This window comes from Strix uralensis, chromosome 24 (assembly GCF_047716275.1).
Source record: "Strix uralensis isolate ZFMK-TIS-50842 chromosome 24, bStrUra1, whole genome shotgun sequence".
NCBI classification, from domain to species: Eukaryota; Metazoa; Chordata; class Aves; order Strigiformes; family Strigidae; genus Strix; species Strix uralensis.
This window is the reverse complement of record NC_133995.1, coordinates 2816805-2832714: the sequence shown is the minus strand read 5'-3', so window position 1 is coordinate 2832714 and position 15910 is coordinate 2816805. Positions and strand designations below refer to the sequence as shown.

Below are 15910 nucleotides of genomic sequence, written 5' to 3'. Positions count from 1 at the left end.
CTTTACACTAAGTTAGCAAATTGAAGAGTCTCAGCAAAGGGTTCAGCAGCTGACTCGAGGGAGAAGTTTGGGTGGGAAAGGGAGCAGAGAGGTGAAGTTACACAAGGTGTCAGTGTCAGCCTAAGCCCAGACCATGGTTTTGGGGCTGTGAACCAGTCTCAATACCTGAGTCAGCGTGGAGTATGATTTGTTTTTAACCATCCTAAATACATTTATATTTATGGTACGTAAACACCTAACCAATACAAACAGGCATGCCTTAAATCCAGATTGGGAAGCAATCAAAACTGTTATTTGTTCCCACCCAAAAGCAGCACTGAGGCAAGGCCCCAAGTGCTGGAGGTTTTGTGTCCTGCCATGCACAGTCCTCACCCACCTCGCTGGTGGGGTTGGCTGGCAGGTTCATTACTGTTCCCTCTCTTGGCAGTGCTACAGCTTAACACAGAATGGGTCTTATGAATAAAGTCTATGCAGCTAGTTATGCAGAAGAATTCATTTTCATATTAATTTTAAAGCATCCTGCGTGTGGAAAAAAGGGCTTCTGCTCTGTCTTGTGGATCATACAGAAAGATGGCCTGCAAGATGAGCATTAACAGGTCTCATGTAAGCACTTCCTGTACCTGAAGGTTGGCTCTTGTCTATCCTTTCCCTAAAAGTACCTGTGGGCAACTGGAAGACAGTTTTTCAACACACTAGAAGTAGTGAAAATATTGTGTTTATTTGTGAGACTATCAGAATTTTTATTAGCTTTCATTAACACAAAAACGGTTCAGCACCTCCTTAGATGCTCCCAAATCCGATGTTGCTGTGTGTTGCACAAACACAGCAGACCTTCCCCCTAAGGCGAGGTTTGCTGACTGCAGACATTCCTCCTCTAAAGCTCGATTAACACCACAGTGGAACTCATGGGCTCAAATTCCACAAAGTGATGCCTCCTTTTCCCTCTTCACCATTTTTTTTCCCCCTCATAATTCTCACCTCACCTCTCAGGATATGAATTAGCCCAGGTGATGGGCTCCTAAGCATCAGCAGTCACACTGCAGAGCTCTACTGCGTGGCTGCCCCTTCACTGGCACCAGGTCCCTGCCTTGGACTTCAAGGGTGTCTCTGATGGCTGCTCCAAGCTGCAGCGAGCCAAGATCCTACCTGAGGTTGTAAGATCCCAAGATCTCATGGCACAAAAGTTTCCTCCCGTGAATTCCCAACAGACTGTACATTTCTTCTTAGCGTTTCCACAATCTGTGCGATCCTACTTTATATTTAAGAGCCAGCAGAAACCAAACCTGGATCCCATGGAGGATGTATCCCTTCAGCACACCTCTCAGAGCAGCTTTCACTACTCACCATCACTACGGTGCACCGAAGTGGATTCAAATCGCTGCTGTACTGATGTGAAGGCGGCCTTTGACCCGAGGTCTCCCACCTCTCCAGGAAGCGTTCTACCGACTGGGAAAAGCTGTCACCACCACCTCAGCTCCATCCCAGTGCCGCCCACTAATGACTCCCCAATATCAGGAATCCACATGTAGCATATTTTTGAGAAGTGTCATTTACTCAGTGTTAATCAAGCCTGTTCTGCAGAGTGGTGTCTTCAGAATGAAACTACTGTGCAGCACATTTTATATTTTAGTAACACAGACTATAATCTAGGTATTACAGGTTAAAACACATTCCCTAATAGACAACAATCTAAGCGAGAAATTAAAGTGGTGTGATCCCACTATCTTCTTGTGCCTGTGTGGAACCCAAATCGAGCTCTCCTGCCCTTCTAGGTATACTTCTTTGATGGACCTGTTCAGTTACTGGACTTAGAGCTAAAAGACAAGAAGGGCAGGAGGAAAGAAGCAGTTTTCATGTCAAATGTCCAGCTGACACATTTAGCAAGGACACAGCACAAGACCCACTTCCTACCCAAGTGAGGGCCTTAATCACCAGACTACGGAGTTGTGCCTCTCTCCCTCCAGTTAGTAAATCCTGACTGCCCACAGCAGAGGATTCTGTCAGAGCAGCCCCAGAACAGCCAACATCTTGGTCGTTCTACTTCTACATTAAGGCAGAGTCTCCAAATCTTAAAAGTGCAGGTGCTCAAGCACTGGAAGAAGGACTCATTTCTCCCTCACTCGCTGTCAGGATGCCTTTCTGGAAAATCTATCACATTTCCCAAAAAATGCTTGGGAAGTGCCTGCCTTACAGACTCCTGCCAGCAAAACTGTTTAGTAGAAGAGTGAGGAAAAGGCCTGTCCCACAGCCTTGTGGCAGCAACACTGCTAATCTTTAAGTACAACCAATCTTGATTTTGGTGGCAAATACAACTTCACCATCCCAGCGCAACGACAGTTGTGCCTTTACAGCTGCATTGGTACCAAAAGTGTTTATTAGCACAGTATCCTGATACACCTCGTGCAGTAAGGCATGTCCTCTGTGACCCAGGGTGATCACTGTAAAGCTGCTGTATTATTCATACAGGGGTTTGCAAATGGAGAATGCAAACTGGACCACAATTACCAAAAGATACAGTGAGAACCATGGCTGGTGCAGCCTCCTTCAATTTTCAATCAGCTTTGTGCCCATCTTTTCAAAGGCAGAGACCAAAACTGGACACAATATCCCAGCACTGCTCCTACCAGCTGCTTTTACAGAAGGGAAATTCCTTCCTGACTTCTCTGTTTAATACACACACGGCTGTTTTGACATTCTTCAGCACTGAGACACACAGTCACTGCACACTGCTTGTCCAATGAGTCAAATCCTTTTCAGGTTGGAATCTCTTCATTCTTGCTGCCTGGCAATACTATGATCTTGCACGTTTTCTTTATTTGCCACTCTGCCAGCCTATGCTGTCTGCAAACTCTACCTGTATCTTACTTTATTTCCATGTACTCAGTTAATAAAACTGCATACAGTGTTAGTTAAAATGCCTTACACACGCTTTAGGTGCCATATACTCTTACACGGTACAGCTGTCAGGCAAGATGAGGTTTTAGAGAACCTAAATGTTAGGGTTTGGGGCAGGGAACATTTCTTCTGAAAATCAACAGAAGATACAGCCTTAAACCCTGTAACTGCTTTGGCTGTAGTTCAGACAACTTAAGCTGCCACGATGATTCAATGCAGAAGTCCTGTCCTCCCCTCGCCCTTGTGTCAGCACCCACATTTACATGGTTTGTGTCCCAAACTGATCAGCCTGAAAGACACCTTAGCACATTGGAAAACCAGCAGCCACACAAGGAAGAAGTGAGAGAGAGCAGCCAGGCAGTGGCGGATCAAGCTGTTTGGCAAAACTGTGATGGTGAGCTGTCCCTGCGGGTCACGGGGACCCTCCCACCACCGACACCCTTCCCATGTGGGCTCAGGTGAGGAGCTGGCTGGGCCAGTGCTGTGCTTCTTGGTCTGCGGATCCGGGCTGCGGGGTGCCCAGCTGGGCTGTGGGTCAGTCAGGCCGTGGGCAGGCAGGCTGTGGTCAGTCAGGCGCGGGGCAGCTGGGCCGGGGGCTGCCAACCGGAGAGGCTGTGGGGCGGCCACGCCGCGGTCCGTCCGCCCGGCCTCGGCGCAGTCTGTGGCCGTCGGGCCGCCGGGCTGTGGGGCAGGCGGGGTTCCTGGCGGCCGAGCCCAGCTCCCCAGGCCCACGGCCGCCGTCCCCAGCCCGGGCGGCAGCGCCGGTGTCACTCGTGGGCCACGCGCTCCAGCGCCACGTAGAAGCTGTCCTTGTCGTCGAGGCAGTGCCAGCCGATGGGCCCCGCCTCGCAGTCGGCGCACACCAGGAACTTGACGTTGCCCACGTCGCGGGTGAAGCCCACGTTCTCGAAGGAGAACATGTCGCGCACCAGCCAGTGCTCCCGCACCACGTCCCCGCCGCCGCCCGCCGCCGCCGCCGCCGCCTTCTTCCTCATGGCGGGCAGGAGGAGCTGCGGGAGACAGACCCGGCGTCACCGCCCCGCCCCGGGGGGCGCCGCCCGCTCCCGCCGCCCGCCGCCTCCCTCAGCGCCCTCCCCGCACCCCGCATCCCGGTACCTCGCGGCGGGCGAAGGTGGCGGCGCCGGGCAGCAGCACCCGGGAGCCGCAGCGCTGGCACAGCACCGCCTTCAGGTTCCGGCCCTGCGCGCACACCAGCTCGGCCGAGCCCGGCGCGGCGGCGGCAGGAGAAGGAGGAGGCGGCGCCGCCGGCTCCATCTCGGCGCAGGCCGCCGCCATGGCCGCGCAGGCGCGCTGGGAGCGCCACCGCCCGGGGGCGGGGCCACGGCGGCGACGTCAGCGGCGCCCGGGCGGTGATGTCAGCCAGCGGCGCCGTGGGCACGTGCGGGGCTGAGGGCTGATATGGCGGCCGCGCCGCCTCCTGCAGGCTCCGGCAGGGCCGCGGCCCAATGAGCGCCGCTGGCGGGGAGCCGCTGCCGCCCGCCCTCAGCCCCGCCGGGCAGGGGAGCCGTGGGCGCACCCAGCCCGCCAGCAGCCGCCGTGCGGTGAAACCGCGAGGTCCGAATAGTCCCTGGGCTCCTCCGGTGGCTGAGGGGGCGGCTCGGCCTCGCCGCCAGCCCCTGGCGAGCCGCTGTGGAGGCCTCTGCTGAGGCGCGGGTGAGGCCAGGGCGGCCTGACAAACCTTCCCGTATCAGCCATAGCGTGGCCAGCAGGGACAGGGAAGGGATCTGACCCCTGTGCTCGGCACTGGTGAGGCCGCCCCTCGATGAGTGGGTTCAGTTTTGGGCCCCTCACTCCAAAAAGGCCATTGAATGACTCGAGCGTGTCCAGAGAAGGGCAACGGAGCTGGTGCAGGGTCTGGAGCACAGGTCTGATGGGGAGCAGCTGAGGGAACTGGGGGGGTTTAGTCTGGAGAAGAGGAGGCTGAGGGGAGACCTCATGGCCCTCTCCAACTCCCTGAAAGGAGGGTGCAAAGAGGGGGGATGAGTCTCTTTAACCAAGTAAGAAGTGATAGGACAAGAGTTAATGGCCTCAAGTTGCGCCAGGGAAGGTTTAGACTGGCTCTTGGGAAGTATTTCTTTGCAGAAGGGGTTGTTGGGCGTTGGAATGGGCTGCCCAGGGAGGTGGTGGAGTCCCCATCCCTGGAGGTGTTCAAGAGGCGGGTTGACATAGCACTTAGGGATATGGTGTAGTTGGGATCTGTCAGTGGTAGGTTAACGGTTGGACTGGATGATCTTCAAGGTCCCTTCCAACCGAGGTCATTCTGTGATTCTGAGCACCAGTGCGGTGCGGAGGATCTGCGTGAGACCGGGCTGTGCCGTGAGCTGGTGGCGAACAGTTGGCAGCGACAGTCTGTCTGCCGGGCAGCCGGGCCCGTCAGGGACAGGCCCCTCCTGGGCACGGGGGTCTGGTGCTGCTTGACTTGTGCTACAGCGGTCAGAGAAAGCGGAGGGCGCTCAGCTGATGCTGGACAAAGGGAAATATGAAGCTGCTGCACATATTTTGCATGTAGTGATTGTATCAGCATTTCTGAGAGCCTGGGCTGTGCTCTGCAGCACACAGCAGCTCACTTAACTGCTTGGTACAGAGGGAATCCCCTGAAAAATGGGGAAGGAGAGGGGAAGAGTGCACTGAAAGGGGCAAGGCGCTGTCATTTGGAGCTAAATGTCTTCCAGGAGAGGAAAGCAGAGTTCAGCCAGACCCTGAGGAGCCTGGGAAAAGCAAGAGGCTGTGCCAGTGCCTAGAGGCAGCAGTGCTGGAGATGAGGTCCTGGGGCTCAGGTGGCTCAGGCTTGCTCTTCACTGAGCAGCTTTGAGGTGCTGTGGCTTTGTGCTGATCTCAGGACCTGCTGCTAACAGCCCACTGTGAGCGCTGTTGGAAAGATTGAAGCAGGCCTGTTGATTGTAGCCACTGGTTCTTTAGGGGGTAATAAAACAGGTTCCAGAAGAGCCCTGATTCTTGCTTTTTCCACACCTTTTGCTGTAACTACACACCATTCTCCTTCTACCTTGCAGCTTCCCAACTGGCTGCTCCCAAAAACTCTCAGGAGAATCCAGAAATGGATACTGAAGTATTAAATAAAGGATTTAATCAGCAATCCAGCTGCTCACCTCAGGCTCCAGCCTGGGCAATTGTGGTCTTGAATGCCGCATCGTTGGCCTCGTCTCTGCTCCCTGCCATGAGCTGCAAGGTGAGTGAAGCAGGTCAGTGTTTGTGAGGCAGAAGCAGCGTATGGGGCATCGGAGCTCCTGAGCCTTCTCTGGGTGCGTGCTGGGGAGCCAGAGTGGGGCTTGTGGAGCCCAGAGGGGAGCAGATGCAATAAGGCTGGTGTGAAGCTCAGCAACACCCACCGCAAGCAGCCCTGGGGCACCCGCTGATCAAAAGCCAGTGAGACAAACCAACTGCAGAAAGGTGGTGATTTGCCCAAAAGGGGCAACAGATTTGGCTGGTGGCCGAGCAGGAGCCGGGGTGTCCCCGCGCACTGAGGAGCTGCGCTGAGGTAGGGACTCTGCACCCGCTGCGGTTCGGCAGTGACCGGCGCAGCCGCGTGCCTCGGTGAGCTGAAGGGGCTGAGACTTGGTCCCGTCCTCACTGTGGCACAGTGACTTCCCCTGAAGACTGGTGACAGAGGGGGCTTGGCTGAGCTGTGCCATCGTTGGAGTCCATTTGGAGTCCTGCTGTCTCCAAATCCCACTCTCAGCAACTTTGTTCAGCTTTGCTCTGCTGCTGTGAAGTGCTGGACACAGGCAGCACGTTTATCTGTAGAGGAGGTTTTGTGCTGTCGAGTTTCCCCTGACAGAGAAGTGTCCTTCCATGAGGTTTGGTGCATGTGGCGCCCGAGAGGGTTCCCTGCAGCTCAGCAGTTCCCTGCTACCACACTGCAGGAGTTCCCTGCAGAAATGGGCAGTGCCCAACAGCGGCTGGGGACAGATGCTCAGATCTGCTCCACAGCCAGAGCAGCTCAGGGGCTCAGAGAACTCGCGGGATCCCCGTGCTTGGAGATACTGTGCTCAGTGGAACAAGGTCCTGAAAATCTGATCCAAACTGGATCTCCTCCAAGCAGGATTACAGACCACCAGATTCCCTCTCCCAACTGCAATTATTCTTCAGTTCAGTGATTTCTTTTCTTCTTGCGAAGTGCAAACACCACTTTTGCAAAAAGGACACAGTGGAGGTGCCCTGGAGCCCTGACGCCAGCCCTGCTCGGGGTGTGCTGTGTCCCGAGAGCCAGGCAGCCTGTGCTGCCTCAGTGCGCCCCAGCAGCGAGACTCTGGCTTGGTTTCGCTTATCCCCCTCTGTGGTGGTGCAATTCTTACCCCTCCCTGCCCCTCCTTTTGGGCTGCTTGGTGCTACGTGTGATTCCACCCCCATCCCCCGAGCTATACACCCATCTGTGGAGATAAGAGCCTGGCTCCTGCCCCTCCCGATTGCTCGGAAATGGTTAAAATGGCCCATCATCTCCTAAGGGCCTGGCACACCTGTGCCTGGGATGTGGTCAAATGGGAACAATAACAGAGTTGCACATTCATGAAGTTCTTGTGTAACTGCTGGAAGGCACCAGAAGGGATCTGAAAAAGTCAATTATCTTGGGCCCTATAAATGGCGACCACCAGGGAGACCCTTTGAGCTCTCCTGGATCGCAGCAGCCTGTGACCGGCACCTCCCCTGAGCTGGAGCCTCTCAGGTACCAAACCCTTAAGGTGTCGTCTGCTGCCAGAGCTGAGGGCAGGCCGGGGCGAAGTCCCCTGCTCGAGTCCCAGTGATCGCCCGTTGAGGAATGTCAAGGCATTGGGAGTATTTGCTCTAAACTCGAGAGGGAAATTTTCCTTTGAGCTAGCTTCTCTTTCACCCGTTCTTTCTCTGTTTATTGGTGTGTGGGTACGTACTTCATTCTACTGGAGCCAGATACTTCCGTTTCTGTGTGTGTGTTTGTATGTTTTGTGTTCATTCTACTGGATCCAAATACTTTTGTCTCTGTGTGTTTGTACGTTTTGTGTATGCACATGTATATATGTATAAATTAAGGTACCGTTAAGTAAGTTAGTGTGAATCTTGTCATTTTAGAATCTGCGAATGTTGCTTTCCTTTCTTTCAGCATTTCTGAATTATTTTGTAATAAAACCAAATTATTTTGTAATTGTAATAAAAACCATTATTTTGTAAAAAAACTCAGTTGCGAGTGGTGTCCCCCAGGGCTCGGGTTTGGGGCCACTCCTGTTTAACATCTTTATTGATGATCTAGACGAGGGGTCGAGTGCGCCCTCAGTAAGTTTGCAGATGACACCAAGCTGGGTGGGAGTGTTGATCTGCTCGAGGGTAGGGAGGCTCTGCAGAGAGACCTGGCCAGGCTGGAGCGATGGGCTGAGGCCAACTGGAGGAGTTTCACTAAGGCCAAATGCCGGGTGCTGCCCTTGGGCCACAACAACCCCCAGCAGCGCTACAGGCTTGGGGAGGAGTGGCTGGAGAGCTGCCAGTCAGAGAGGGACCTGGGGGGGGTGATTGACAGCCGGCTGAACAGGAGCCAGCAGTGTGCCCAGGTGGCCAAGAAGGCCAATGGCATCCTGGCTTGTATCAGCACTACCGTGGTCAGCAGGGACAGGGAAGGGATCTGACCCCTGTGCTCGGCACTGGTGAGGCCGCCCCTCGATGAGTGGGTTCAGTTTTGGGCCCCTCACCCCAAAAAGGCCATTGAATGACTCGAGCGTGTCCAGAGAAGGGCAACGGAGCTGGTGCAGGGTCTGGAGCACAGGTGTGATGGGGAGCGGCTGAGGGAACTGGGGGGGTTTAGTCTGGAGAAGAGGAGGCTGAGGGGAGACCTCCTGGCCCTCTGCAACTCCCTGAAAGGAGGGTGCAGAGAGGGGGGAGGAGTCTCTTGAGCCAAGGAACCAGCGCCAGGCCAAGAGGGAATGGCCTCAAGCTGCACCAGGGCAGGGTCAGACTGGCTCTTAGGAAGGATTTCTTTACAGAACGGGTAGTCAGGCGTTGGAATGGGCTGCCCAGGGAGGTGGTGGAGTCCCCACCCCTGGAGGGGTTGAAGAGTAAAGTTGACTTAGCGCTGAGGGATCTGGTGTAGTTGGGAGCTGACAGTGTTAGGTCAATGGTTGGACTGGATGATCTTCAAGGTCTTTTCTAACCTAGACAATTCTGTGATTAATAATAAATTGCTGTTAGTTATTAATAAATCTAGATTTCTTACTAAATCATTACCGTGTCAATACTTTCATCCACGACACCCTCCAGAACTCCGGAGCCAACCAATGGGTCCCTTCTGCCTCCCATGACCGGCCGAGGGAGGCGCTTGTTTGTGGTGTGCAGGAGGTTCCAGCGAGGAGACGTGGAACAAAGGCCCTTGTCTCCCTGAGCTGATTGTAGCATGACATGGAGTAACATGTTTGTAAGGCTTCAGCTTGATTGTATTGTGTGTGCACATCCTAATTTAGATGGTAACACAATCAGTAGTAACGAGGGAGACCCTGGTCAGATAGCGGGGAGAGAAGCGTAAGGCCTCTGCCTGGCCCGGGTGAAGTCGAAAGCTGACAGTGTTGCATCAACACTTACCTCGACCCCCCGTGCTAGTGAAATGAACTTGAGCTAAAGCTTTCCTGCCACGGTCCGCTGCCTGTAAAACCCCGCTGAGTGGCACAACACTACACTGCTGTGTCCCAGCCCGTGCTCCGAGGCCGTGCGGAGCTGGGCTGGGTGGTGAGTGTCTTTGTTACAGTCCTCTGGAACGTCTCAAGAAATAAATGGGATCTTTGGGCAATTTTGAACTTAATGTTGTGGCTAGGAGCTGTCTGGTGTTGAAAATTCATGCTTAATTTGGCATTTTGGCATCTTCTGGATTATTCATGAAGCAGAGAGCTCCGCTCTTACTGGTCTGTGAGGATCAGTACCAGCTTCTTTCCAAGCAGAACATTTTGACCCTTTATTTTACCTTCAGCGTAAGTTTTCTCATCCCCAGCTAGGCACAGCTGCAGACCATTTTGAAGATTTATATTGTTCATTATCTAGCTGGAAATGCCAATTCCTCTTCAAACCCTTTGTTACTGATTTGATATGGCATTGATTTAATATAGACTAGTATTAATTTGTTTAATTTTAATAGGGACATAGAATTATAGGAGACATTTAGTAGAAATCACATGCTGCATTTGCACTCTATACAGGAACCGAGGCTACTACGAACTCCCCTGTACAGCCCCGTACCAAGGCTGGAAGAATTCGTCAGAATCACCTAGTAGGAACATTTAGAACTATAGATAACAGGCTTGAGATTCACAGAATCACAGAATCACAGAATCAACTAAGTTGGAAAGGACCTTGAAGATCATCCAGTCCAACCATTGACCTAACACTGCCAGTTCCCATCTACACCAGATCTCTCAGCACTATGTCAACCCTACCCTTAAACACCTCCAGGGATGGGGACTCCACCACCTCCCTGGGCAGCCCATTCCAACGCCTGACTACCCCTTCTGCAAAGAAATACTTCCTAATATCCAGTCTAAACCTTCCCTGGTGCAACTTGAGGCCATTCCCTCTTGTCCTATCACTTCTTACTTGGTTAAAGAGACTCCTCCCCCCTCTCTGCACCCTCCTTTCAGGGAGTTGCAGAGGGCCATGAGGTCTCCCCTCAGCCTCCTCTTCTCCACACTAAACCCCCCAGTTCCCTCAGCCGCTCCCCATCACACCTGTGCTCCAGACCCTGCACCAGCTCCGTTGCCCTTCTCTGGACACGCTCGAGTCATTCAATGGCCTTTTTGGAGTGAGGGGCCCAAAACAAAAGAAAATTCAAGATAATTTGGATATAGCATTTACTTATAAGGTATTTTATAACCTGAAAGAATGCAGAGAGATGTCAGAATCCAGATTAATGGGAAAATGGGGAAATCGACTGAAGCAACATGTAAGTTTAAGCCAAGAAACAGTGTCCTCAGGCAACAGGTAATTCCGACAGGGGGAGATCGCGACCACCGACTCATTAACCACCGACCCACGTTACACCCCAGACCCATTTCCAGGTGCTTCTGGACTCTACTGCGCAAAATCGGAAATAGGAGGGGAGTATGATAATGATTTCCAGGAATTGTTATGTTTATGCATGAATACTTAATGAATATGTATGAATAAGTTCTATATAAGATGTATGATTGTGGTGCTTGGTGTGCATCATTGGTGAAAGCATTCACCCGCGCACCCGGCCGTCAGTAAAGAAGTGTCTGCTTATCTGCATTGAATTGGTGTCAATAAGTTTTATTCCGAGTTTTTCGGTAACACCTTCAGTGCAGCTTGTCCTGGTGTCACGGTCCACTTGGTGGACTCATGATGGTTCGTTTGCTACGATCTCGAAAGTGCAAAATTAAGGTGACCAACACCAAAGGGGATAGCAGTAATCAAACAGTGAAACTTTATTGTGTTGCCTGTGAAGCGGCACGCGATAGTTAGAGATGGGTGAGAGAAAGGAGAAAAGTAAAGTTAAGTTTAGAGAGAGGAGGGAGAGAGAGGTTATAGCTACCACCACTGATCTCACAGCGTCCTAACGGTCCCGGGTCCAGCTGACACTGCATTATCGATCGCTGTGGTCCTTGGTGGGGAAGCTTCCAATTTTCATTGTTCAGAAGTCATCTTTTATGCTCAGTAACACACCTTGCTCCACCTCTGCCTCAGGGGTCTCCGCCCTTCTCAGAATTCAATTATCATATCTCCGCCCTTCTCGAGTGAGGCCATCACGCGTGAGCAGGGGGGAGTGTCCGAGGTGTGGTCAGTCTTGGAGGTGGGTAACCATCAACCAGGAGGTGTGTTTTGGTATTATAATGAAGCAAAGTTCATCTGAGGTTCATGATTTCTTCATTGATGTTATGGCAACAGTTGTGATCCAACTTTTTTGACAGTGGCTATGCGACTATCTCTAACAGCTCTGGCTGGGCCCAGGTACCGAACAATAGCACAGCACTCTTTGTGCTACATGGCTCAGGCACCAAAGAACAGCCCTGCACTGCCTGTACCACACGGGTCAGTGCTCAGGAGAACAGCCCTGCACTGCCTGTACCACACGGGTCAGTGCTCAGGAGAACAGCCCTGCACTGCCTGCACCACACGGGTCAGTGCTCAGGAGAACAGCACAGCACTGGCTGTGCCACACAGTTCTGCATTCAGGAGCCTTTGCACCACATTCCATTCCAGGGGTCGGCAACTGCGCTCCAAACAGGCCATTGTCGGGTACCTCCCTGTCCATGTCCCTGATGACAATGTTGAGACAATGCTGATCTTCTGACCGACTCTTACACCTGGAAAGGCAGTGACAGGGTCTGCTGGCCAGTCATGGGGTCGTGTCCTGCTGTGACCCAGTTCCGATGCTGGTTCAAGTCTGCTGAGCTGCAGCAGAACCACACACCGGGCAGGGTTTTTTCAGCACTAGTCACTTCTGGAGCTGAATCCCCCCCCCCGCCCCAGGCCTTTGCAGGAAAGCAGGGCTGGTCAGGAAGGGCAGAGGAGCTACTGACAGCACCAGGTTCGGGACTGGAGCCCTGAAACTTCCTTCCATGTGCCCACTCCCTGCGGGGGTCAGAGGCGCATGGGGTGAGCCAGATCCACGTATGAAATCAGTGAGTGCTTCCTCCTGAATATGCACTCTCTCAAATGGGGTCTTGTACTTTTTTTGGTTTCTCACATACTTCTCGCTGGTTAAAGTGACAGAGAAGTTCATCCTGAGGGAGATGCCAGGAGAGGCTGTTTGAAATCTCAAATAACCGGTGGACATAATAACCTCAAATCTCAAATAACTGGTGGACAAATAATCGGTGCTGTTTCACTTCCAGCTCATTCTCGGGAGCAGCACGCAGAGCCTGCTGAAAGCTCAGAGCATCCTCTGGGGACACGCACGCCACGACAGAAGCAGCGCTACTGAAATCACACGGCGGGTTTATTCCAGAGAAGAGGGGACGGGCAGTTCTGCACGGGGGGGAGGTGCCCAAGGGAAAAACTTCAGCTCTGGGGCACTTGGAGGCCCAGTACTGCAGCCTTCCCCATCCCTCCCTGGGCACCAGCTCCCAGGGCCAACAGGACGCAGCACTGGCCTGGCAGGACACGCCAAAAGCTGAGACAGCTGGGTTCACTCCTTGGCTCAAAGCGGCTCTCTCCAGGAAAATAGAACAGGGCTTTCTAGCAATTCCCTCTGTTTTCCCCCTCCTGTTGCCAGGAGACAGGCGCCAGGCTGTGATGTCACTGTGATGCAGCACTGTCGTCACGGCGACGTTGGCACCTGGCACCAGGGCCCTTCATTCATTCTGCTGACTGGCACGACCCAGACTGGTCAGAGAAAGGGCCATGGATGGACGCGTGAGCCAAGATATGAAAAAAACAAATTAAAATGGAGCCTCTTTCGCCGGAGACATCCCGGGCTTCTGACCCAGAGGGGTCAGCTTGGTGGCCGGCTTCACCCTCTCCCAGCCGTCCAGGAGGGGATACGGGAGCATCTTGGGACACTGCCACCGGGCCTCTCCCGGAAGGAAATGCCCTCCAAGCTTTTGTGAGTGACTCCTGGGCCCCCATGACATGCCATCTCCTCTTAGAAGACATCTGTGCAAACACCAACCCGGCTTCAGCCCAGCTGTTCCTCCAGAAGCTCTGGGAGGTTGTCGACAGCCAGCGCTTCCAGTCCATCTGGTGGGGCGATGATGGCAACTGCATCATCATCGCCAAAAAACTCTTCCGAACGGAAGTGCTGGGCAGGAGGGGACACCACAAGATCTTTGAAACTGAGTCCATGGGAGGCTTCATTCTCCAACTCTACCTCCATGGATTCTGCACAATGGAGAGGGATTCCTTCATCTCCATCTCCATCGAGGAGCTGCAGGCAGTAGCAGCAGCAGGGCCTGCTCTGGGCAAGGTATGTCAGGTCCTCCGCACACGAGTGAACCCTCGGGACAGCTGGGGAGGGGGAGAGGTTCACCTTCAGATAAAATAAACCTTCTCAAGGTAGGGAGCAAGGATGGGGCTGGGAGAAAGTTGCCTGATTTTGGCTCATGGGTCGTTTTCAGCAATTCTCAGTGCAGGATTTTGGAGGAGCAGAAACGCTGACAAAATGGATTTGGGTTATTTCTGCTTGCTTTGAACCCAGAAAACGCAGAGACCATCCCGTCGATTGTACTCACTCCGTATCTGGCTGCACCAAACATTTCAATCATCTCGCGGCATCAGCTGAATGCTGACAAGACACACGCCAGCCTCACATTATTCCCAACGTGTCCATTCCACGCTGAGGAGCCTGAAAACTAGTGGTGGATGGATTTCTCCATCGCTTTTTAGGCCTTTGAAAACCCTGCACTTCTCTGCTCCCAAATGCCCAAAACACAAGGCTGGTTATTACTTAACAAAACCCGATCCTGACATTTGATTCAGCCAAAACTTGGTGTTTAAAATGCCCCAGAGAGCCCTTTTTCATACCCACCCACATTTGTCTTTTCTGGTGCAGATGCTTAGTTATGGGACCTCTGTCTTTCTCCTTCCTGCAGTGATGGCAACTAACTCCTCTCCTTTGCATTCCGTAGCTGCTCTTCTACCACAACCCCCTCTTCAACAGAGATGACCCCAACCTCACGATGTTCACGCAGTGTGCCGGGGGCAGAAAGAGAGCCCCAGCTGCACCCCCACTGGGCCCCGAGGTGGAGGAAGACCACCCAAGAAGAAGAAGATGCCCTGAGGCTCAGCTGGTGGTGGGAGCTGCGGAGGGGGACAACGACACCCGGACATCGGCAACCACCAGCTCCGCACCCACCGAGCTGTGGGCCGGCACAACCGCCCCGAGGGGCAGTGCCGGTCCCCCCCCCACCCAAACGCCACTGCAGCCACAGCCCCGCTGGCACCCAGGAGGCAGCTCCTGCTCCAGCCACGGCTTCACCACCCCCTGCCCCTGCAAACATACCCCGCACCCCAGCCAGGGGATTCTCTTCTTCTCCCTAATAAACCTTTCCCAGCTGCCTTGACCCGTCTCTACAGTCTCACAGTCACTGTCTCCACACCCGGGGAGGGGGGGGGTGTTGCCTTCGGGGACACAAAGGCTTTGGCTCCAGCCTGGGAAAGCCAAAGGCCCCGGGCACAAGCGCTGCGCTCAGCAAAACCCAGCAAAAGGCCACCCTGGGGCTAATCCAGGAGCTGCACCAGCACCCAGGGCCACTCCAACCAAACCAGTCCCTCACGGCTCTTGGGGGGGCCATGCCCCTTCCCCCCCCAGCTCAGGCCAGGGGCATTGGGGCTGCAGGGAGCACACTTGGCTTCTCCTGCCCATCCCACAGCCCCGCTGGGGAGAGCTACAGCATTGCTGTGGCACAGCCACCCCTCTGTCCTGCGGGGGGTGTTTGCTCAGGGACCAGGCAGTGGGCAGAGCATTCAGTCATCCAATTTCTTTACAGAACGGGTTATTAGGCAGTGGAATGGATTGCCCAGGGAGGTGGTGGAGTCCCCATCCCTGGAGGGGTTTAAGGGTAGGGTCAACATAGCGCCGAGAGATCTGGTGTAGATGGGAACTGGCAGTGTTAGGTCAATGGTTGGACTGGATGATCTTCTAGGTCCTTTCCAACTTAGTTGATTCTGTGAAGGCTGCAGGGGCAGGACACGGCCGTTTGCCTTGAAATCAGAAGAATTTGGAAAGGGAAACCAGGAGGGTAGTTTGTAACTGCACCTTTGACAGACAAATTAACACTGGGCTCCATCCCACATTTCCATGGTGGACAAACCAGGTGTTACTTTTTGCAATTGCGGGCTCTTTTAGAGAGTCTTTTCCTCATCTCTGTTGCCACTCTCTTCTCAAGCAAATCTTTCAACAAATTCACCCCCACTTACCAAGTGCTCCAGGCCTGATAGGTTTTTTGCTGTGGCTCTCAACAGATGGAGCAGTTGTTTTTTACTACCACAGGGAAGCTGCAGGGCAGAGGCACAGCTGACGGTGGCTGCCTGGTCCAACTCGGGGCTTGTACATCCCCCGAGCACAGCAGTCAGA

General features: G+C 53.6%; 2 protein-coding genes across 3 annotated transcripts; one reads left to right on the top strand and one right to left on the bottom strand.

The window, feature by feature from the left end:
• Positions 1-699: 699 nt before the first annotated feature.
• RABIF (RAB interacting factor) lies at positions 700-4225 on the bottom strand. The gene is made up of 2 exons (XM_074893622.1): positions 4012-4225; positions 700-3905 (listed from the first exon to the last, which is right to left on the bottom strand). Exons 1-2 carry the CDS (start codon positions 4189-4191, stop codon positions 3663-3665), a joined length of 423 nt encoding a protein of 140 aa, XP_074749723.1. The 5' UTR covers positions 4192-4225; the 3' UTR covers positions 700-3662.
• Positions 4226-4320: 95 nt separating this feature from the next.
• Positions 4321-14897, top strand: LOC141954405 (uncharacterized). Of its 2 annotated transcripts, none has more exons than XM_074893870.1 (3): positions 4321-4662; positions 5928-6103; positions 14463-14897. In XM_074893870.1, exons 2-3 carry the CDS (start codon positions 5972-5974, stop codon positions 14895-14897), a joined length of 567 nt encoding a protein of 188 aa, XP_074749971.1. In that variant the 5' UTR covers positions 4321-4662; positions 5928-5971. The 2 variants fall into 2 exon arrangements, with proteins under 2 accessions (XP_074749971.1, XP_074749970.1); XM_074893869.1 differs by having other exon boundaries at positions 4321-4781.
• The last annotated feature ends 1013 nt before the right edge of the window (positions 14898-15910 follow it).